Source organism: Akanthomyces muscarius, chromosome 4, assembly GCF_028009165.1.
Source record: "Akanthomyces muscarius strain Ve6 chromosome 4, whole genome shotgun sequence".
Classification (NCBI taxonomy): Eukaryota; Fungi; Ascomycota; class Sordariomycetes; order Hypocreales; family Cordycipitaceae; genus Akanthomyces; species Akanthomyces muscarius.
The window spans coordinates 1,222,003-1,244,018 of NC_079244.1; the positions used below are offsets into that span (position 1 = coordinate 1,222,003).

Sequence of the window (22,016 nt, forward strand, 5' to 3'; positions counted from 1 at the left end):
GCCTCTAACAAACCGTTCATGCGTCGCCATATACCATGCCGGTTCCCAACGCATTAGGCCGGGCATGATTTCAGGTTTTTCCACACTTTGTACTCTTTTATCAACATTGCGATTCTTCTTTCTCGTTTGCGCAGCCCAAGCCACCATCTGGCCGCTACTATGGCCGGTCTCAACGGTCGCGACCATGCCGGCCCGTCAGGCAGTATGGGGGGCTACCTTCGCCTCCTTGAACAAAAGAACAAGTTAAATACATGGTATATTTCCTGTGTTCTTAGATACAATGAAGTTTTTTTCCCGTCATCATCACAGTCATACCCTCCTGTGGCCCCATTGCAGTATTCTTTCTTTCCCTTTCACCTTGGTCAACTCGAATGCTGGTGTGATCACCTGCTCCTATTGTTCATCTTCATCATTCACCTGCGCAGCCCTGTGAGACTTGGTCTGTCCCAAAATCTGCTGCCTTGACCAGCCCACACTTTGTCACTGCACCTGCCCTTGCGAAGGTTCTCCCAGAAGACGCGACGCCCCTGTCAGCAGCCTCGCTCTGCGCAGTCAGACTACCCCCTCGCAAGAGGCAAAACAGTCGCCTGTTCAAGCTCATTAAGCCTCAGTTCCAGATACGCAGGGGCTTCTTAGTACTTAGTCTGTCTGTCTTGCCTCTTCGCCAGCATGGGTTATTCCTACTCCTACATCTTCCCAAATGCTCAACAGTACGACGATCATCGCTATTCTACCAAAGTTCGCATTGAGACACCAGACTTAAGCTTTTCAAGTTCCAACTACACTTCGAATCCAACATCAATCCGAGTACGGTCCTCCGCTTGCAGTCCACGCGACGAGCAGTACTACGACTACCACCACGACTACCACCACGACTACTGCTACGGCGCCGGACCTTCGTATCCGGCATACTCTTCAAACTGGGAGCACAACAGAGCGGCGTCGCCACGGCTGCACAGTCAGCGGATAAGAATCCGAAGCGACGCATGTCTAGACGAATCACCATCGAGACATCCACATCGGGGCAGCAATACGTATCAATACAGCGGTCGCGATCGGGCAGTCGTCAGACCAGTCAATACCTCCACCCGCCGCACCACCATCACCATCACGACTATGTAAGAATTCTTAGAGAAACATGGAATCGAATGGTGGAAAGAGACACGGCACTAGACAAAACAAACAAGGGCCTTGTCTGCGAAGTCGAGAATTTAAAGAAGGCCTTGGCAGCGGCTCAGGCGGAAACCCATCGCTTAGGCAGCGTCGTCATCCCTCAGCTCGAGTGCCAGATTGCCAACTTGAGTGCCGAAAATGAAACATTGAGACGCCAACTACAAAACACAACTGGAAGGCATGTTCGGCATCCTGCCGAGGTTGAGGCTTTGCGCATACGAATCTGCCATCAAGACAAGGAGATTAAAGACTTGAAATGCGACAAGGCCAGCCTGGAACGAAGACTCGAAGATCTTCTGCGGCAGATAAGTCAGCACCGATGCGGTGGGTGCGGTGGAGGCTGCAGCAGCAGAATAGAAGAACTCGTGCGCGATGCGGCACAATGGAAAGACAAGTTCTTTGACATGCAAGATCGACGAAATGCTCTCTCTGATTTGGCAGATGCGCAAGAGAGAAAGATTCGGGCATATGAAGATATACTTCGTCGAAACGGATTCATTTGTCCTTGATGTTTCATGTTTGTTTTTATTTGTTTGCATTGTATTCTTTAGATATCGGCCGGGCGCTAGGCTTTGGATCCGTTTACGTATTGAAATGGGGAAATAGCAGTGTCTGTGCAGCGCCTCTTTTTTTTTATTAGGTTATGGTATTTAATTTAGTAAATTCTACCAACTGTCCTTCCTATTGGAATCTAAATCTAAGTGGTAATATTTCTGCACATTCTCTGAGCTAAAAGCGACGGGCAGGTACAGACACTCACATACTAGCATAAAACAGCGTAAACGAGACACTCCGAGCTCCGCGCCACAATAATGGTTAATCCATCCGGTCATATCTTGGTGCTACCTTCTTGACATAAGTTCACGGCCATCGTCGACAACAGTTACTCGCAACCTCCACCAGTGCAATGTTCTGCTTTGCACTCTGTGCCGCACGAGCAATGGGAAGGGTTAGAGACTCTTGCACAACAACCACTCACGCAGGCGAATTACCCAAGGTCTTGTCTAATCGTTCTAATAGGAGTTAAATCTCGGTCAGCTTTGTTGGGTAATTGAAACACTGCACATTTCATTTCACAGTCATGACGCAACACTAGCAAAATATTTGAATTCAATCACAATTTTTTCCGAGCCCAGCGACCTCTCCGTGTAAGACAGCTAATCGGCTTCACACAGACTCTCGTATAATTGCAAATCTCGCCTTTTCGCCATCAAATAATATTTGCGTAATATGAATGGCTCCCTCGTTTATGTTGTCGCGGCGGATGGTTTGCGCTCAGACTCCGCCAAGAACCAACGGCCTAAATCCAAAGAAGATACCCTCACAGCCAGGTGGAGTGGCGCCTGTCCAGTGAGTGATGTACGCGCTTGACATGCCATAGCCGGTGCGGTTGACGCTGGCGTTGAGGCTATAGGCCGGCGTGTCGAGGGTAGGCGAGAAGGCTGTGTTCTTGGCCGCGCCGTACGTTCCGTACACTCCCTTGTTCGATGTGAAGCGCAACGAGCCAAGCTTATGCCCAAAGACAACGTCGATATTTTTCACAAACTCGTCTGGGCGCAGGTCAACCTGGTGGGCCACACCAGCCGTGCCAGATCCGTACTGAGCGGACCAGGTTTCGCCCCATTTCTGCCGATAGCCGTCAATGTCGTCGTAGGCGCGTACAATGAACGACGTGAGATTGGCGACTCGCGGAGTCACGGGCGGTGGGCTGGATGCGGTCCAGGGCACCTGTTCCGTATAGCGTCCGTACGGTCCTGAGAAGATCTCTCTGTCGAGGTTCTCCTGGACCGAGATGGGCATGTCACGCCCATGCACAAGATATGGCCAGAACTCGGCATATGTGAGCACATTCATGATCATTTCGGCATCATAGTCTGCATAAGTCCGGAGCGCCGCCGCCTCGGTGATGCCCGGATTCTCAATGGCCTGGTTGGTGCCTGGCGGGTACGGCTTTACCATGGAGCGGCCCCGGGTGTACTGGCGGTGAATATAGCTTGGATAGTCTTCGTTCTCATTCTCACGCTCGGCCAAGAGGCCGCGTCGTTGAACGCTCAACGCCGAGTAGGCGGTCCGCCAGGTATCAAGCAACTCTGCAGACCAATGATGAGACTCGCCCGCAGTTATTGCGTCAGCGAGGAGCTCCAGCTCGGACTTTCCCTGGTCTCCGGAACATGTGTTGGACGAGCACCCGCTCGGCTCGTCGGCGCGAGTCGCGATAACAGAGCCTGTCTTCCTGTCGAATTCCGGGCGCAGCGTTTGCTGAACGAAAACGTCTGTATAGCCCCACGATACGCCGTCGTTGATGCCGTTGGCGAGCAGCGTGATGTGGATGTTGGCGGCGAATGCGAACCAGGGAAGGGCCGGCACTGCATAGTCCTCGAGTTGAAAGTCGGGAATCGACGTTCGCACCACGGAAAGAAACGACGTGTGGTGCATCCTGAGGATCTCTGCCTGTCGGTCTTTGATGTCCGGTCCCGCATTCTCGTATCCTTGCCAGACACTCGTAAAGGCCACCATGTTTTCTTGGAAACCTTTGACCTTGGCTTCTAGAGTCTTCAGATGGTAGTCCTGGATTTTTTGGTCGACCAGGGCCTCGACAGGCGCGCGTATCGAGGCCCAGACATCTTGGGTATGCAGGGGGAAGAGAACTTGGCCAAGGAGTACGATGATGGAGCCGAAAGCTGGCCCAACAATCGGAACGAGGCTGGCACCGATAGACATGACGGTGAAGACATATTGAAAAATTTGGTTGGGGTCCGTGTAGTCGAGACCTACGCCCTTTTGTGCAGCAAGGGCTATGGAGCTCGTGATGCTCTGGACGACATCGCTGTTGATTTTCATTTCGCCGACGTAAAAAGAAGTTTACGGCTGACAGTTCTGACTCAGTAATGAAGCGAGTCTAGCCCCCGCAAAAGTAGGACGAGAGAATGGGTGAGATTCTCGATTGGGGTGCAATGGAGCTTCTCTGCTAGGCTCCTGTCATTTATACATTGTTTTATTCTTTCGAGGCCAACGAGAACCATACAATGTAGCAAAGCCCGGGTGTGCGACGGCTGCATACTTTTCTTTTCAATACCCGAAAATACGTTTTAAAGTTTTCTTTTTACACGTTGAGCTATATTTCAAGGATCGATGATTCGGCGGCAGTGTGGTCGCACGTGGTGGCTAGCGGACATGCGTGTAAAGGCCATGACCAGTTGCTGCAGCATCAGTAGCCATCTGCTGGAGCTTCACGTGCACTTTGATTCCATCAGCAGTTCTCGGTAACATCAATATTCAATAGTTCGATTTATACTTTGTCCGAGCCGCCCGCTTAAATGAACGCTTTGGCCACTGTGGGTGCCGACAGAGTATAGCCGACGGCTCTTCATTAGCTTCTCCACGATTGGTTGGAGATGGATGGCTTGTTGTCCGACTGTTTTGATACTCAGCCAGTGCGCTGTATTGCTTGTGTGTGAACATAATTGAAGAAGAAAAAACGAGAATCAATGACATGGATCTTCCACTCTTTGATATATACGAAAGTAGTCAACAATATCTTAATCTTGTGCAAACGCATTATGCAATGCAATCTCTTCAAGTTCCGAGGTCGTGATTTCCCGAACTACTGCTTCTCTACTCCCTACTAGTAATCCAGCTTCCTCCTTTGTAAGAACCCCACCCGATATTGCTTATAGGCCTCGCGAAGGATCCTTGATAAAATCGAGCCACATGCCCTGCAATTTTTATCGATTTTCGCTTCATAGGGTATAGAGGCGTGATGGCAATTGCCGGGAGTTCCGAGCGGAATTACCTGATAGCCATATCGTCGTGAAGCAATAGTACAAAGACTAGTCAACAGCAAGTAGATAGAATATCCTGTTGTGTGTCTTAAATGTCCAAATTGTCATCGCGATTTACCCCAGCGAACTTTCGGTTCGATTCCCGTATTGCTGCAGCCAGGGGACCACAGGGCAAAACAAATCTTGTACTACCAACAGCAAAAGACGTTCATTTCGTCATAGCCAGCACATCTATGTAGAATTCCAAGATGAGGCCTCCTATAAAATGCGTTGGGGGTATTTTGTTGGCATTCGTGGTGGAAGGGCAGCTTGCGTCACTCGATTGCCTCGTATCATGCGCAGCAAACGTCGTCCAAGTCACAAAACGGTGTATGTCGGCCCAGGCACTCGGACACCTCGACGCCTAATCCCGAGATTTAATTTGCCGCCCAATACTTGTACTACTACAGATGTAGTGCAACCTCTGAGCGCACCGCGGACCTCCGATGTCTCTCCGAAGGCAGTGAAGTCCTCCTATCCACTACCGAGGGGGCCGGCCCGAAAAGGGGAACGGGCAGTGTCTGTTCAACGCCTCACTGCGAATAGGCTGCGTCATTTTGGAATGGCTTGAGTGTAGAACGATCTGCCTCTAATCTCTCTCATGTGGCCTATAGGCTTGAGTGATGCTATTCCTGCACAATCTCCAAGCTGAAGACGACGCAGGCAGGCGCAGACGCTCGTACATCGGCGTGAGACATTCGGCCAAGACACATCAGACTGATCGCTGTCAAGCTGCAGGTATGTGTCACAACGGATGCTTTCCAAGCCGCTATAAACTGTTCAGCCGTACCTGGCGTCGCCCCGTGAGCTTTGCAAGTCTGCTACAAGCAACAACCCCGACGAATTAAATCTTCCATATAGGCGATCAGCTTCCCAAAACGAAAACTCCCAAGCGCACGAAAGGATTTTATCCTATAGAAGCCCCTGTTTTTCTTTGTGCTTCACATCGCCGGTCTCCTTCCGGCCCACCGCCTCTTTCGTCGCCAGCTTTCTACTCCGTGCCTACAATCTATGACCTCACGGAGTAAATGGCTAGCCGCTACTCTATAATCCAACGACGGTCTTATGCAGGTGTGTTTGTCTTTGCACGGCATCTCTTTTATGGAGCCCGAGATGCCTCACGGGATGCCTTGTGTCACGAGAATCCGTTCAGGCGTCGCTGCTCATGCGGGGCAAACAGCCAACGAAATGCCCGGCCTTGATTCTGGTTGCCTTGCGTGCGTTGGCCTTTGATAGCCCGTTGCATAATCTTTTGGAGGATAGTTTGCGTGCTACTCGTTTATGCACGACAGCTGCGGCGGTACTGCCACGCGACCGAGTGAAATGAGCCTGACGCTTACTCAAACCGAAGCTACCAATGCCATCTCGAAGTATGGCTTCTTTATACTCAAATCCGGATCTTCAGCTCTTCTCAAGCTTACGTGTGGATGCTCTTCAAAGAGAGAAGGTCTCCTAGGAGGGACGGGCTTTTTGTTCACACAAGAGACAAATCAGCATGGAGGGGGGGCACAAATGACGCCTTTGCCAGGCTGTCGTGTAGGACAAAGAAATGTAGCTTTCCTTGCCATCACACTACTCTTACATTACAGAGAGAGGCAATCACATTGTTTACACCAATATTAATGGAGAACTCCGGCGCGAAGACGCTTGTGAGAAGGCTTGTTTCACAGGCCCATACAGTTTTCTACAAAACGGGCGGCATCTGCCAGGGAGAGGGGAAAGGAATCTTGTAGCAGAGTTTTATCTCTTGTTGTCATATCTTTCAAATAGCAAAATAATCATTTTATTTCATCCACCATTCAATATTTCATCGGTATATCCATTCAATCCTGTAAGCAAAGTCATCTAGTCGTCGCTAGTCCAACCACCGTACTGACTGTCTTGTTCCCAGAGAACAAGAGCCAAAAAAACACAATGACCACCGCCCTAAACATTAACTGGGTGGTAGATGAGCTCCAAGACAGATTCAATACCCACGGGACGATTCTGGTGAGGCAGGCGCTCGACTCGATCCTCCAGCTGCAGAGGGACCTGGAGGCGGCGAACCTGAACCTGGCCACGGCACGCAGCGAGACGGACCAACTGAGAACGGAAATGGACAAGCTGCAACTAGAACTCTACAGGATCCACACTGGCGATATTCGTGTCGACAGGGCAAGACCTCATTCTCCGCGCGCAAGGGGCGGGCTGAGCGCAAGCAGGGCCAGGAGCCACAGCCGCGAGAGGAGCAGAAGCCGCCGCAGGAGCACGCCGCCCGACAGCACTCACGTACACTGGGCCGAGCCGGTCGCCGTGGGTGCGAGCGAGGCAGGGCTCTCCGCGAACAGCGCGGCCGCGACCGCGGGCGTGCGCGATCGGCCGTCGCAGAGCTACCATCTGTCCGCGCAGCACCTCCGCGACGAGCGACGGAAGCGCGAGTTCCTCGAGGAGCGGGACCGGCTGTCCGCGCGGTTCGACCTCCACTCCCGGCCGGACCCTCGCAGCACGCACTTGCCGAGCTTCCCATGGAGCGGGACGGGCGCGCCTCCTCCAAGCTCGCCGGCTGGACATCCAGCGACCCCGGTTTCGCACCCTCAGCCCATCCCAGTAGTGTCGCCCTATGACATTCCGCCCCCGGGAGATCCGCTCAGCATGGCGGCGGGGATGTTTCGTCCTCGCCGGTCGCCAATGTCGAGCCATGCGCGGGACTTCATCATGCGCGGGGGGCGAGATGGACCGCTCTTTGGTCACTTCAGGTAAAGAAGGGCCACTGTCCGGGGACGGGAGAGGCAAAGCAAGGGTCTGTGATCGATGCGCTGCTGTAATTGTAATTTAGTATATATGACGAATAATGGCTCATTGGATAGACAAGATCATAACGAAAAACTTTCTATCTTGTCCTGGTTGGATCAAGAACACCGTTCCCCTTCTCTCGTCACAGTGATGCTGCAATACTTGTTGCGCAGATGGTAGAGTGTGATTCCGTGGTGTGATGTCATTGTGCAGGATACCCTTCGTCGTGAGGATAGACGAGGCTCTTGGCCACCTCTTTCAGTCTCTGACCGCAGTCTCTGGCGACCCTGTACTGTAAACTTGTCGGCACTGTCTCGCGGTTTAATGTCGTTGTGCAACATCCCTCGGGTTTTCGGGATAGACGAGGCTCTTAGCCACGTCCCTCAGGATCTGTTCCGGAGTCTCTGGTGACCCTGAAACTTCTCTGCACTGTTTCGCGGTTTAATGTCGTTGTGCAACATCCCTTGGGTTTTCGAGATGGACGAGGCTCTTAGCCACGTCCCTCAGAACCTGTACCGCAGTCCCTGGCGATTCTATAAGCTTGTCGGTACTATCTCGCTGCTTTCCAAGGTCAGGATAGTCTAGAGACTCCACGACAATGATGAAAACGCGAACATCGTAGTCGTGCATTTCAATTGAGCCATCTCTCGCATGATGGTCTTCGCCTTGCAGAGTTTGCCTACGTGCTCCATGATGGCGTTCCTTTCTCCCGCATCCACTGCAATGACAGGGTAGCAGTGCCTGAAGCGCAGATGATGCCAATCTTGACTACAAGGTGCCGCAGCGCGCCAAAGGATGTTCCAAGATTTTGCTCATGAAATATAAGATGATCTTGGGCTCGTTAATCCGACACGGTCCAGTCCCATAAGCCGGGGTTGACAGCGTGGTAAATCTTTGACGACCAGATATTACTTCAGTGTGCATCGACAGTGTAACTGACACCCTGGGCCAAGCGCAGCAACTCATCACAACTGCAGAGAAGACTTGTCGACGCAGTTCAACTCGGGTATCTCGAAAAGCGATTTTCCAGATGTATGCACTGCCGCCATTGCTCTTCTACACGCTGCCAGAAAGACTGCCAGCGACGAAGAAGGGAGGCTTCCGGATCGATGCGTCATAACACTTTTGACCACCTGCACGTTGAGAGACTCAGTTTAGCTGCAGATATGCATCGGGGGCCGTTGACCCGACTGCTTATGCGCCCCCGCCTGCGCCGGGACTCGGAGCTCCGATGACTGAGGCGATCCGTCTTTTCCCTGGCTCTGATGAATATTTTCGATTCGAAAACAAGTCGAAATTTCCGACTCCGCGATTCTCGGCAAGTTTGTGGGAGCTTGATTGCTCTAATTGATTGGAGCGCGCAGGCAATCTTCCTTGCGACACAGCATTCCGGCGCCCGCATTTCGGAACTCGAGGCCAGTGACTCCAACAAAATAAAAGCCGCCTCGGCCCAGCCAGGCTGCATACCCCCCCTCCGCAAAGTCGCCGGATTGAGATAGTCTCAAGACCCATCGGATTTTCGTAACGGCTTCCACTTCTTCCTCATCATCCAACAGCAGCAGGGTCAAAAACGATGAAGCTCTATGATGCCCTCTCCGACGACCTCGCCAGCTGGGTCCGCCAGCAGCCCGTCTTCTTCACGGGCTCGGCGTCGACGCATGGCTCACACATCAACGTCTCGCCCAAGGGCCTCGCCGACTCGCACTTTGCCATTCTCTCCCCGAACCGCTGCGCGTACATTGACCGCATGGGCTCCGGCTGCGAGACCATCTCGCACAGCTACGAGAATGGCCGTCTGTGCCTCATGTTCATGAGTTTCGGCCCCACCCCGCGCATCCTCCGCCTCTTCTGCCGGTCCTCCATTGTTGAGTGGGACAGCCCCAAGTTCCAGGACCTCGTGCGCACGGTGGCGCGGGGGTCGCGCCGAGAAGACTTTGACGGCGCGCGCGCCGTCGTCGTCTGCGACATCTGGCAGGTCCAGACGAGCTGCGGCTATGGCGTGCCGCGGGTCAAGAAGGGCATATATGCGGCGGAAGAGGACAGTGCTGATGGCGACGGCAAGGACGGCAAGACTGTCGTCAGCGTAGAGAAGGGCGGCGATGCGACGGTCGACATGGAAAAGCTCCTTCGCCAGGGCCATGGCGAGAGCCAGAAGCTCACGGAACTGTGCGTCTTCGAGGAGCGCCCGCATCTCGACTACTGGGCTGGCAGCATGGTCAGCAAGAATAGTGCGCACAAGTACCAGGCCGAGCACAATGCGCGCAGCATGGACGGGCTTCCGGGCATGAAGACAGCCCGTCGCGACAACAAAGAGGTGCTCTGGCTGGGCGATGCGGCTGCCTATCTGCGGCGCACCTCTGCGGAGAAGGTGTCTCTGTCTATTGGCTTTTTGCTTGGGGCATTCTTCTGCTTTATACTCGTCGCGCTGAACCTGGTGACACCTTGATCTGGAAAGGCCATCATACGACTCGTGGCCGAGAACAGGAGTCTCGTGATTGAGTGTTGCATTTCTTTTTGCTTATTCCAAGATTTACCAGGATTGGTTTCTGTCGACAGTGTACATGCGCCACCACCTGTGGTACTGAAATCTTTCCGCGTCACATAATCACAGAGGTTTTCGGTAAAATTTTTGGATTGAAAGTCTCCCGCTTATCACTAGGCGATAATATTAACTCAGTGATGCGTTTCTCAATCTAGAAATGCGCTCTTGTACTCGGCGCTCATTGTCTACTTGCTCAGCATGGCTTGCGCATACACGCTTGTGCTATTGCCAGTAACACAAAAACGTATTGCTGGCGTGTGTAGCGGCACGCGTTCAGAGATTGCGTGCGACAGTAGTTTACTTCTGCCCTCGGCGCGGGGCGCTACGGTGGCCCGTCGGCAGACTCACAGGCAGACTCATACCCGTGAACGGGACCAAAGTGCAACAAGCATGTTTCATCCAAGTTGACTCTTGAGTCATCCTGAAGATGCTGGTACAGGGCCACCGGAGGCGGCTTGGGCACCAGAAGCAGTAGACGCTGGTGTAGTCGAGGCTCCTCCTCCGTTGTTCCCCTTGCCACCTCGACCGCGACGACCGCGTCTTGTCTCTCCTTTCTCCTTCTCCTTTTCGCCGTCTTTCGCCTTATCCTTGTCTGCCGCCGCAGATGGAGCTGTAGTACCCACTCCTGTGCCAGGGTTTCCTGTTGCCGGCTTCTTGTCTTTGCGTTCTAGAATCTGTACCGACCCCTGTGCGACGGCCAGAGGACTGGCAGCCACAGCTTTGACAAGTCCAGCATGGTCAGAAAAATCAACATAGGCGAATGCTTTGCGCTTGTCCATTTCTATGGCGATGATGGTTCCAAGCGGCTCCAGAGCTTGCCTCAGCGCCGCTTCAGTAACCCCTTGAGAGTGAACAGCATGCTTCACAAATGCTTTCGTAGCATCCGCGGTAACTGATTGCAGCTTCTTTTGAGATTGACCTGCCTTGCTATTAGTCGCGGCAAGTTTAGGATTCTTCTCCGCTACCCCTTTTGTGTTCGCAATCTGTTGGTTGGCTGATGCTGACGGGACAGCAGCTGGGCTGCTCGGCGTAATGGCTTGTCCTTCTGGTCTCTTCTTGAGAATTACAGGTGGCTTGGGGGCTGTGGGTTGTGATGAGGCTTCTGTCGCTGAGGCGGGTTTCTCTCCGTTCCTGGCATCGCGGCCTCGTCTTCCGATTTGGGGTTTTCCCGCTGTGCCATTGGTTTTGGCTTTACCCTCTTGACTGTTACCAGTTTCTGCTGATTGACTAGCTTCCTGCGCCTGTTCGATCGGGGTTTCCTCTTTGGATTTCGCCTCAGCCTTGGCTGCATCCTGTCGCGCTCGGCGATGCGCAGATCCCGGACTGAGACCCAAGTCCCGCTGCAGAATGCGAGCAGCGGTAGCGATTCCGGCACGCTTGCTCTTCGGCGCGTCTTGGGCAATGGCAGCGTTGATTGCTTTGGCGGCATTCTTGGCGGCATCTGCTGCTTGTTCGGTTGCAGCTTTCTTTGTCAGGATTTTGACCGTCGTTTTCGAGCCCTTCTCTGCCTTGTCTGCTTTTTCGGCCCTTGATTCTCGACCCTTCTTCTTAGAAGGCTCGTCCTCCTTGGAGCCCTTGTTTTTCCCTTCGCCGCGCTTCTTGCTAGAGCTCGAGTCCTTCGATTTATTGGCCTTTTTCTCTTTCAAGTACTCAACCAACGGCGTCGTTGTGACTTTGGATTCGCCCTTATTAGCGTCATCCCCATCGTCCATGTCAGCACCGTCGCGGAGAGGTGCCGGATTCGCGAGTCCCTCGAGAAATGCCATGAATTCGGGGTCTTGATCTATAGTGCCTTGCCGGGTGTCGGTGCGCTTCTTATTGCTAGGCACTTTTTTGTAAGCCGACAACTCTAAAGACGGTGGCCCGACGAGTGCTGGGTTGGTAAAGCTGTTTTTAGCATCCTCCCACGTCGCAGCTCTGACAGTCTCACTCAAGGCTAGCATGTCATCCTTCTTGATGAGATGGATGTATGCTCTTGCAGGACGTGATGGCTTGGATGGACTTGGACAGGATCAGCTTCTGTCAGTCAGTAAGATCGGTAACAGGCATCAACCTACTCGGTGGAGATCTTGCCCGCAATGAAGGAGAACCAATCGACTTTGCCTCTGCCAACGGCCCATGTCTCGCCTAGAATGGCCACACATTCAGCTTCAGTCATTCCTGGCGGGAGTCGACGGAGGATGAGCTTTCCTCCATCATTCTGTTGCCGCTGGCGTGGTGGTCTGGGTGCCTCAGTTTCTCGCCCCTGTAGGATCTTGTTTAGACTCGGACAGCTTAGATAAAAATAAGAGCATTTTTCACCTTTGAATTATCGATCTTCTTATCTCCTTGCCCACGGCGCTTCTTAGGCCTCGAGCTGCCGCCTTCCCGGCCACCTTTGCCCTGCATCATGTTAGAGATGAGAACGAAACGGGGAGTTGAGATTAGCAATCCTCATACTTTGCCAGGCTCGTTTCCTTGGCTGGCGGCGTTAGCAGCCGCCCCGTTTGTCCTACGAGACAGGACTTGAGGTGCCTTTGCGGACATTGTGCATTTCGGACAGAGTAGCTCACAGTGCAATATTGATGCCCTTTTTGTACACGCTTGGATGGTTGAGCATGAGGCCCAAGAGCAGAGCACTCCACCAGCAAAGAGCTGTGGCGGGTCTGGCAACGCCTGCTCTAACCGTGCCTATGCAACTAAAGAGTTCTGAGAGCGTCACGGTCACGTGTGCGCATAGCAAGAGCGCTGGGCAATATTGCCACAGCAGTTGAGCTACAAATATGGTAAAAGCGAAATTAACAAGAGAGTAGTCCTATAGTACGATGTTTCTATTTCATTTGCCGCTTATGAAATTTTTTGTCAGTAGTTGCTACTGCATCGCACGCGGACCAGGCTGCCCAACAGTCCGTACCTGACTGTTCTGGGATGGGAGGCTACGCTAGGCCCGCCTGCGCGGCACCAGCACCCACTCCTAAGCAAGGCGAGATCATCCCTTTGCCGGTACAGCATCGTTTCCCTCTTCTGGCATTCCATCTCCGGAGGGCAGGACGTTCAACCATGACTTCAAGCGTACCTCGACCAGGCCCGGCGAACTTGGGCCCCAATGCCGGACTCGATGAGTGGCTCGAGGAGGCGAAACAGTGCCACTATCTTCCCGAGCGAGCCATGAAGGAGCTTTGCGAAAAGGTTAAGGAGATTTTGATGGAAGGTGAGGACGTATTGGCATTGGAACAGCTTTGCTATTCAGCGGCTTGCGTATGTTGAAAGTCTAGAAAGTGCCTCTGCTAACTCTCCGCCCGTTGGCCGCCGCTTCAGAGTCCAACATTCAGCCCGTCTGCACGCCAGTAACGGTTTGTGGCGACATCCACGGCCAGTTTTACGATTTGCTGGAACTTTTCCGCGTCGCTGGCGGCATGCCAGGAGAAAGCAACGTCCAAGCACCGAAAACATCGACCACCGTCATCACCTCGCAAGATATCGAGCCTCCCGAGATCACGAATCCGAAGCTGCTTAAGAAATTAAAATCACCAAGCAACGAAACCATAGACCGCGACTCCGGCGACGAAGCGGACGCATCAACAGAGGCCGCAGCTGGCTCTGCGGATATCAATAGCACCGTCCCTTCTTCACAAAGCGCGGAGACTCGATTCATATTCCTCGGTGACTTTGTCGACCGCGGCTACTTCAGTCTGGAGACATTTACATTGTTAATGTGCCTCAAAGCCAAGTCAGTTACGCCAACTTGCGCCCTATGTCGCAGTGATTCCTTTCAGCTAACTTGTCTATGACGCAGATATCCCGAACGTATAGTTCTAGTCCGTGGCAATCACGAGTCGCGTCAAATTACCCAGGTGTACGGCTTCTACGAAGAATGTCAACAGAAATACGGAAACGCGTCGGTGTGGAAGGCATGCTGTCATGTATTTGACTTCCTCGTCCTCGCTGCCATTGTTGATGGAGAGGTCCTCTGCGTCCACGGTGGCCTAAGTCCGGAAATCAGAACGATAGATCAAATTCGCGTCGTGGCGCGCGCACAAGAGATCCCTCACGAAGGCGCTTTCTGTGACTTGGTGTGGTCTGATCCGGAAGACGTCGAGACATGGGCAATCAGTCCACGAGGTGCCGGCTGGCTATTCGGCGATAAAGTGGCAACAGAATTCAATCACGTCAACGGGCTGAAGCTGATTGCACGCGCCCATCAGCTGGTCAACGAAGGATATAAGGTATGTCGGGAAATCATGCTTCCCAAGATGCCATTTGCTAATTTTTCTTCAGTACCATTTCCCAGAGAACTCTGTCGTCACAGTCTGGTCGGCGCCAAACTACTGCTACCGGTGCGGAAATGTTGCTTCCATCATGACCGTTGACAAGGATCTCGATCCCAGGTTCAGCATCTTTTCGGCTGTGCCTGATGATTTGAGACACGTGCCCGCCGGGCGGCGGGGCCCAAGCGACTATTTCCTGTAACGAGTATCACGTAGCATAGAGGATCGACGCGCCGGAGGTATACATGTAAATTATTATTTTTATTGAGATATCCATGATCTTGAAATGAAACATACGCATTAATCATAACGCTGTTTCGTACGACGCTGGCGTGAGCTGCTGTGGCGGCCGTTGGCGGGACCCATCTCCGATCTAAGTGAACCCCCGCCCACATCAATTAAATTTTGATGCGGTGCCAATCTGCATGCTTTCTTGAACGTCGCCAAACCAGACATCACCAATGGAAATGTGATCATTACACAGTTTCCATCAATCATATCGAAGCTGTTTGCAAAATGCCAAAACAGCAGCCTCACAACCCAATCCAGGCGGCCGTGACGGCATGGCTGGTAGAACGGCGGCCAGTTGCTGACGAAGAGACAGAGGCGTGGAGGGAGACCTTGCTATCTTCTGCGCCCAAACGATTTACAATTTACGAACCAATGGCACTTCTTCCTTCTGGTAGCTTCAGCAAACCGATATGGATCAGTACTTTGGAAAACTGCACAGCAGAATCTCGCGCCACATTGTGGACACTGCTGCTGAAAGAGCTGTCTGTTGTCGCCAAGAGTCCGCTGACGAACCTGGCAATCAACGACGGAATACCGCTTCAAAAAGACGGTGAGTCGGGTGAAGAGAATGTATTGCGCAGTCCCACAGGTCTGCGAATGCTTCACGGCGATTTTGGCCCGTTTCGCACTGAAGGCGAGATACCGACAGCAAAGGACTTTGACAAGGCGCTTTGGGTCTCGACAAAGCAGAACGGTATATATCAGACATGGGCCCCCAGGTGGACCATGTTCAGCCGTGGTAACGTCAAGGAAAAGGCCCGGCTCCTGGATTTCGAGCGTTCGAGCTCCGTCTCTGACGGTCGGCCATGGGCCGTGGATTTATACGGCGGAATCGGCTACTTTGTCTTTTCATATGCGGCCCTCGGGATGCGCGTCCTGTGCTGGGAGATTAATCCTTGGAGCGTGGAGGGCCTGCGACGAGGCGCGCAAGCGAACCGTTGGAGCGTCAAGGTGATCTCTGACCCGGCAGATCTTGCCCGGCCAGCGGAGGAGATTCTCGACAGCGGCGAGCAAATCGTTGTGTTCTTGGAAGACAACCAGCTGGCGCAGGGCAGGATACTGGGGCTGCAAGAAATGGGCATGGCCAAGCACATTGCTCACATCAATGGTGGCTTCTTGCCTACGAGCGAGCCGACATGGGAGCCTGCGTGGAACATGGCGAGGCAGAGCGTCGCGTCGCAGACGTGGCTACACTTGCATGAAAATGTGGGCGTGCATGACATTGAAGCTCGCAGGGCCGAGACAGAAGAGCGATTCCGACAGTGGAATACGACTCAAGGTGGCTCACGCGACGTGGCAGTTAGCCATGTGGAACAGGTAAAGACTTTTGCGCCAGGAGTTTGGCACTGTGTCTTTGATGTGTGTATTGCACTGTCGCAGATCTAGCGTTCTAGCCATGTAGCTCTCTATCTCCTCTCCCGGGAGACCCCATATAGTTGTACAAGTATTCAGAAGCGCAACGTATCACCGCTGTTATTTCTACATCAAAATCGTCTCGTCGTGTACTTTCTCCGTCGCCAACAACCACATCAGGGCAATAACTCACCCCGACGCCAGGGTTGTGTCTCAACCGTCCATCCACCAGTATGTACGTAATGTTGTACGGGCACGGTCAACCCGAATGTTTCGTGTAGCATGCGGCTTATTGCTGCACGCGCAAGAATTTGGCAGGGATGTTTGCCTCGATGATGGACAGCTTATCCATGGCCTGTTGCTTCTCCTCGGCGTCCTCCAGCTCCTCGTGGTGCTTGAAGTGCTCAATGTCCGCGGGGTGCGTCAGATCCTCGAGCTTCGTGTCCTCGTTGTGGTACTTGTTCCAGTGATGCACCTCGTACTCGTACTCGTCGTCGCCGTGGTGGCCCGGCCCGAAGCCCAGGTCGGGCAGCGTCTTGCCGTCGAGGATGAAGGTGGCAAACTCGTCGCGCGAGACGAGGCCGTCGTTGTTTGCATCGAGATGTCGGAGGAGCTCCCGGTACGCCTCCTCGCGGCGGTCGTCGCTGACGTCGCGGTTGCTGGGGTCCATGAGTCCGTACATGCGCTGCATCTCTTCCCGCTCCCAGACGCCGTCGCTGTCGAAATCGTGAAGTGTGAAGAAGGATAGGGAGTCGAATGTGTCCATGCCGTGTTCCTCTACGCGCGTCAAGAATGATGAATTTAGCATTGAATGTGACAAGTTGTAAGCGCACTGCGCTCGCGGGCAGCGAAGCGCTCGTGAGTCCTTTGCGTACCGGCCATGTGTCTCGTCATCCAGTTCGGGTAGTCTGTTCGCGCTTCCTCGCCGTAGTTGCCAGCGTGTGCACCACCCCCGTGGGTGCCATGCGCGGACGCAATGGCCACGAAGGCGGCAGCGAAAAATGTGTGCATGCGCATGCTGGTCAATTGGACGGGCGGCAGGCACGGCGATGATGGTGGGGGCCGGTAAACAAACAACAGACAATGTTGTTTCTCAAATCCCCAGCTGCCTACGATCCGTGTCGGAGGCGCTACGTAAGGGGGTTCGGCACTAACTATCGAGATGTGTGGGTATCTGCGTCTACCAATGAGATTGGCGACAAGGACATGCCAAATCGCAAAGCCTGCAACCCATTTGAGACATCTCTGACGTAAATTGGGGTCCGGATATTTCCAAGGGATGGTGTGAAGGAATTCTGATGATCGACATCATTGGAATGTTGAGCCGCTTTCTCCCGCTTCGCGGCGCTTCCCCGTCGTTGACGTCGGCACACCAAAACAAACCCTAGCCTGGGCTAAGAGACCCTTCACATTCTAGAGTAGCCTGCGCAGTGCAATTCAGCTATCATCGGTCAATTTGCATTGTTTGGATTGTTTGGAGGCGCATGTTTTAAAAATGTGCTTTCGATTAATCTAACACACCTGCGTTTATGTCTTGAACCCTGAGGCGACTGAGTCAAGCAACGTCTGCGCAAGCACGGACATCGTGAGTGCCGTCTCGCATAGAAGTGTCATTGCATTCCACGGCTCATTTCACGTCGCTTGCAATTCTCTCTGCAAATTCTGCGTTCAGTGCTGCGATGGATGGCAAAGGCTGTGAGGTTTGGACTTGTTCATTTGTCGATCGACGTCAGTGTCGTGGAGTTTCAAGCAGATAGCTGCACTCCCGCTCAACAGCATCGATTTGTAACATTCTGTGTAATTTAATCAAGTAACAACATTAACTAGAGATTGCTGCAGTTCCAACAATAATTCCAGAACGACACTGTAACGCACTGGTGTTCATTTTCTGAGTTGGCGTGGTGAACTGCCACCATACCCTATAGGACTCATACGCAGCAGGCTGCGCGCCGTGACGGAATACACACAGATGGCTGTAATGGAAGAACTCCGCAATCGTCATGACTACTCCATACAAAAGCACGGATCCGTCAGGAAACCTGATGGTCCCTGTACCCTGGTTTCTGGCAGCTTTGAAGGGCAGGGATGGGCAGGGGGGAGACCCTGCAACTACAGGCATCCGGCCGGTAGGCGATTCGTTCAGTACCAGAAGTCTATTTTTATTGGTTATGCTTCGTTCTCTAACATTCCAGTTGGCAGTACGGAGTACTAAGTGAGATTTAGTTCGGGAAGTGGATATTAGCAAGGTTACGTTTATTATAATTAGCGGCTGAGAGACCGAGGCTGCTGAAACATGCTGCTAAGCGGCCCACGAGCGCATGCAGCAAGGGCCAGCCAGCTCGGATGAAACTGCTCATATTCAACCTCAGTATAGGTAGCCATGATGAGTCAATTGATCTCTTGGAGGCTTAGATAGAAATAAGCCCGTGCTCAAGGGAGTGAAAAATGGACAGTTCAAGAAACTCGGCCTGCCCGCGACATCTCGGCCAGTGCGGCAGGCGTTATTTCTCTCAAACCATGTGGCCTGAGCCCGGCGGGTTCGGACAGATTTCTCGCCAGCTCTCGCCGCATCAGGATGAACTCTCAGCCCTCACAGTTGTCATGATCGTGCCGAGGCGTTACTCATTTTAAATTGTGTAATACGGGCTGTGCAGTCCGGATTTAAACTTTGCTAGTCCCCGGCCCTACGACGACGAGGCGCTTCCATTCGACACATCGCGACTAGCTTGAACAGTAAACAGGAGAGTCGCCGACAACCCTCGCCCCAGGCGCTGGAACCAAGCACGGCAGCGTGACAAGTCTGTCCGGATTTGGCAAGCTCGGCTGCACCAGTCCCGCGCGGCCGTGAGGCGTTCAGCCAGCAAGGGAGGGCATTCACGGGGAAAGTGCGACAAGACGACCGTCAAAGGACTGTAAACAGCGAGATCCCACCACTCAATGGATAGAAACTCGTCCAAATGACTTGTCACACTCGAATGATGTACGTCATGGAGCTGAAATAATAGCTTCGGACGATATTTCTTGGCCTGCAGCTGCCCGGCCCTCGTCCGAGCCGTGATGATGCTTGCATAAGACTCTTCATCCAAAAGCCACAAAATCGGTTGTGGCACTCAAATGGCGTGTTGGCACGTTGTCACGCTGCCGAGGCTCATTCGGTTCTGGTAGTTCCAGCTTTCTGGTATGAGCGATTGAAGCGGAAGGCATTGTGCCGCAAATAGAAGGGAGGCTCTATCAGTAAGCCAGCTAGTCGTTGGGCCGGTAAGGTTGGCTTAGCGCCACGACGTGCCGTTTACGCGTTTTGGTGTGGTCTGCGATCTAGAACTCAGCTACCGGCCCTGCAACACTGCATTCGGACAAGGGGGCGGAACTGTTCCTGCATTGGCCTAATGCAAGGTCTACACGGGATGACATGTTCTGTGCACTTTAACCGAGATTGCCGTACATACCTTGAAAGGCGCGTAGAGTGCTTGGGAAAGAGGTGATATCAGAAAGTAGGCCCTTGTGCCTTGCTCGGGAGAGCATTCCTGCCCGAGGTTTCGAGCACATGGTAATGAAGTACACTAGGATCCCTGTCGCTTAGAATAGTAGAGTCTATCAGCAACTAACGTTAGTCTGGAGACACGCCAAGCCCAACTCACCGAGAGTAAGCTAGGTATAGCCTATACAGCACTGGAACTAAGATGCGTAATTTTCAAGAGTTAACTTTTCCTCCAGCCGTCCCATACCCCGCCATGTCATTTGCGGCACGTGCCCGCCGACTCCGTGTCGCCGGTACGAGGAGATGAGGTAGGTTTCCAGGTGGAGGTTGATCCTGTCGCTGTCAACAGGAAGCTCCGGGCCGGGGCAATCCCCACACAAGACATGCAGGGGGCCCACTGACTTTCGAGTCAACTACCAGTAGTGTGAAATCGTAGAGTGAGATGGCTTTTTTTTTCTGGGACGGGATATGCTGTGCCGTTTTACTTCAGCGTGGCGTTAACCTTTTACTTGCCCACCACAACCACCGCACGAGAAGTTACCTGTCAACTGTATTGTCGGGCTTTGCCACGGCTAGCAACTCCACGATGCTCAGATATCACGTAAAAGTCAACAAGTGCATCAGAATCGCGAGTGAGTGACGAGAATATTTGTTTGATTAAATAAAAATGAAGAAAAATGTAACGATAAAGTATTATTAGAGCGAAAAATTAAACGGTGAAGAAAATAGAGGCGATAGCCAACACCAATGGCACACAGTAGATGCTCGTTGGCTGGTACCGCGGCGCGCTGCCGGTGACAGGAACTCCACCCGAACCGGAAGCAGTGGGCGACGTCGATCCAGACCCTGACTGAGATAAACCAGAGCCAGACCCGCTACCATTGCCATTGTTCGAACCGCCTCCCGAGCCATTGCCAGAGCCGGAACCAGATCCATTGCCAGAGCCAGAGCCATTGCCAGAGCCATTGCCTGAGCCATTGCCTGAGCCATTGCCTGAGCCATTGCCTGAGCCGGAGCCAGAGCCATTGCCTGAGCCGGAGCCAGAGCCATTGCCTGAGCCTGAGCCGGAGCCATTGCCAGAGCCGGAGCCATTGCCAGAGCCGGAGCCATTGCCAGAGCCGGAGCCATTGCCAGAGCCGGAACCAGATCCGTTGCTAGAGCCATTGCCATTGCCATTGCCTGAGCCATTGCCATTGCCTGAGCCATTGCCATTGCCTGAGCCGGAGCCATTGCCAGAGCCATTGCCAGAGCCAGAGCCTGAGCCAGAGCCTGAGCCTGAGCCTGAGCCAGAGCCATTGCCATTGCCTGAGCCAGAACCATTGCCATTGCTGCCGCCAGTGTTACCTCCAGTGTTACCACCGGTGTTACCACCAACGCTGCCACCGCCAGGTGTGATTCCAGTGTTGCCTCCAGGGTTATTACCGCCAGGGTTGCTACCCCCAGGATTGTTACCCCCAGGATTATTGCCTCCGGGGCTGTTGCCGCCGGGATTGCTGCCTCCGGGGTTGTTGCCTCCGGGGTTGTTGCCTCCAGGATTGTTGCCTCCAGGATTGTTGCCTCCGGGGTTGTTGCCTCCGGGGTTGTTACCTCCAGGATTGTTGCCTCCAGGATTGTTGCCTCCGGGGTTGTTGCCTCCGGGGTTGTTACCTCCAGGATTGTTGCCTCCAGGATTGTTGCCTCCAGGATTGTTGCCTCCAGGATTGTTGCCTCCAGGATTGTTGCCTCCAGGATTGTTGCCTCCAGGATTGTTGCCTCCAGGATTGTTGCCTCCAGGATTGTTACCTCCAGGATTGTTACCTCCAGTGTTTGTCGGTACAGGAGCTCCAGTGACTGTTTTAGTAGGGAGTGTAGTCGTAGTTGTGACAGTTGAGAGGGTGACAGTCTCCGTTGTAGGACAGCCGTCGACAAGTGAGAGATACCCGGCGCTCAAAAGCAGCGAGAACGCCGCGGCAGTGGTTTGAACGCGCATAGCGACAGAAAAAATAGTGAAAGAACTTGGCAAGAGCAAGTGTGTTGGTGGATGTAAGGTGAGGTATAGTGGAATGATGGGCTGCAATAAGACTCTTATACCGCGGGGGGGTTGCAACACTTGAGCCCTGTTACACAGTGAGTACTTGACTAGCTCGAGAGCCGGCGATAGCTGACTATAAGCCAATTCCTTCCAGCTTGTGTACAAAGCTAATTGAGTAAGCTCTTTGTGTTTTGAGTCGCTTGTGGATTGATGTTGCTGTGGCTGTGGTCCAGAATCAGACGCCGTAGGACACTAGCAGGTGTGAGTGGGCTGGAGAGCAAAACGTGCAAACTCAATTGTGATGCTATTATTGGGATATTGTCAATAA

General features: G+C 53.1%; 9 protein-coding genes across 11 annotated transcripts; 5 read left to right on the plus strand and 4 right to left on the minus strand.

The window, feature by feature from the left end:
* Positions 1-669: 669 nt before the first annotated feature.
* Positions 670-1,682, plus strand: LMH87_011052 (uncharacterized protein; the record flags this gene model as incomplete). 2 transcript variants are annotated; one of them, XM_056200129.1, is made up of 4 exons in its annotated part: positions 670-710; positions 774-807; positions 936-1,118; positions 1,188-1,682. In XM_056200129.1, 4 exons carry the CDS (start codon positions 670-672, stop codon positions 1,680-1,682), a joined length of 753 nt encoding a protein of 250 aa, XP_056052010.1. The 2 variants fall into 2 exon arrangements, with proteins under 2 accessions (XP_056052010.1, XP_056052011.1); XM_056200130.1 differs by having other exon boundaries at positions 1,047-1,118.
* A 766-nt stretch (positions 1,683-2,448) lies between these two features.
* On the minus strand, positions 2,449-4,014 carry LMH87_011053 (uncharacterized protein; the record flags this gene model as incomplete). 2 transcript variants are annotated; one of them, XM_056200132.1, is made up of 1 exon in its annotated part: positions 2,449-4,014. In XM_056200132.1, one exon carries the CDS (start codon positions 4,012-4,014, stop codon positions 2,449-2,451), a length of 1,566 nt encoding a protein of 521 aa, XP_056052013.1. The 2 variants fall into 2 exon arrangements, with proteins under 2 accessions (XP_056052013.1, XP_056052012.1); XM_056200131.1 differs by having other exon boundaries at positions 2,449-3,609.
* A 2,894-nt stretch (positions 4,015-6,908) lies between these two features.
* On the plus strand, positions 6,909-7,733 carry LMH87_011054 (uncharacterized protein; the record flags this gene model as incomplete). The annotated part of the gene is made up of 1 exon (XM_056200133.1): positions 6,909-7,733. One exon carries the CDS (start codon positions 6,909-6,911, stop codon positions 7,731-7,733), a length of 825 nt encoding a protein of 274 aa, XP_056052014.1.
* A 1,606-nt stretch (positions 7,734-9,339) lies between these two features.
* LMH87_011055 (uncharacterized protein) lies at positions 9,340-10,212 on the plus strand (the record flags this gene model as incomplete). Its single annotated transcript, XM_056200134.1, has 1 exon — positions 9,340-10,212. The coding sequence occupies one exon, from the start codon at positions 9,340-9,342 to the stop codon at positions 10,210-10,212; it is 873 nt and encodes a 290-aa protein (XP_056052015.1).
* Positions 10,213-10,724: 512 nt separating this feature from the next.
* On the minus strand, positions 10,725-12,907 carry LMH87_011056 (uncharacterized protein; the record flags this gene model as incomplete). The annotated part of the gene is made up of 6 exons (XM_056200135.1): positions 10,725-12,181; positions 12,239-12,309; positions 12,366-12,553; positions 12,610-12,690; positions 12,748-12,799; positions 12,861-12,907. The coding sequence occupies 6 exons, from the start codon at positions 12,905-12,907 to the stop codon at positions 10,725-10,727; spliced, it is 1,896 nt and encodes a 631-aa protein (XP_056052016.1).
* A 440-nt stretch (positions 12,908-13,347) lies between these two features.
* On the plus strand, positions 13,348-14,757 carry LMH87_011057 (uncharacterized protein; the record flags this gene model as incomplete). Its single annotated transcript, XM_056200136.1, has 4 exons — positions 13,348-13,498; positions 13,606-14,017; positions 14,084-14,513; positions 14,566-14,757. 4 exons carry the CDS (start codon positions 13,348-13,350, stop codon positions 14,755-14,757), a joined length of 1,185 nt encoding a protein of 394 aa, XP_056052017.1.
* A 461-nt stretch (positions 14,758-15,218) lies between these two features.
* LMH87_011058 (uncharacterized protein) lies at positions 15,219-16,232 on the plus strand (the record flags this gene model as incomplete). Its single annotated transcript, XM_056200137.1, has 1 exon — positions 15,219-16,232. One exon carries the CDS (start codon positions 15,219-15,221, stop codon positions 16,230-16,232), a length of 1,014 nt encoding a protein of 337 aa, XP_056052018.1.
* Positions 16,233-16,488: 256 nt separating this feature from the next.
* Positions 16,489-17,216, minus strand: LMH87_011059 (uncharacterized protein; the record flags this gene model as incomplete). Its single annotated transcript, XM_056200138.1, has 2 exons — positions 16,489-16,976; positions 17,075-17,216. 2 exons carry the CDS (start codon positions 17,214-17,216, stop codon positions 16,489-16,491), a joined length of 630 nt encoding a protein of 209 aa, XP_056052019.1.
* Positions 17,217-19,488: 2,272 nt separating this feature from the next.
* Positions 19,489-21,646, minus strand: LMH87_011060 (uncharacterized protein; the record flags this gene model as incomplete). The annotated part of the gene is made up of 7 exons (XM_056200140.1): positions 19,489-19,507; positions 19,646-19,665; positions 19,759-19,774; positions 19,838-19,874; positions 19,925-20,010; positions 20,421-21,204; positions 21,265-21,646. 7 exons carry the CDS (start codon positions 21,644-21,646, stop codon positions 19,489-19,491), a joined length of 1,344 nt encoding a protein of 447 aa, XP_056052020.1.
* Positions 21,647-22,016: the final 370 nt, after the last annotated feature.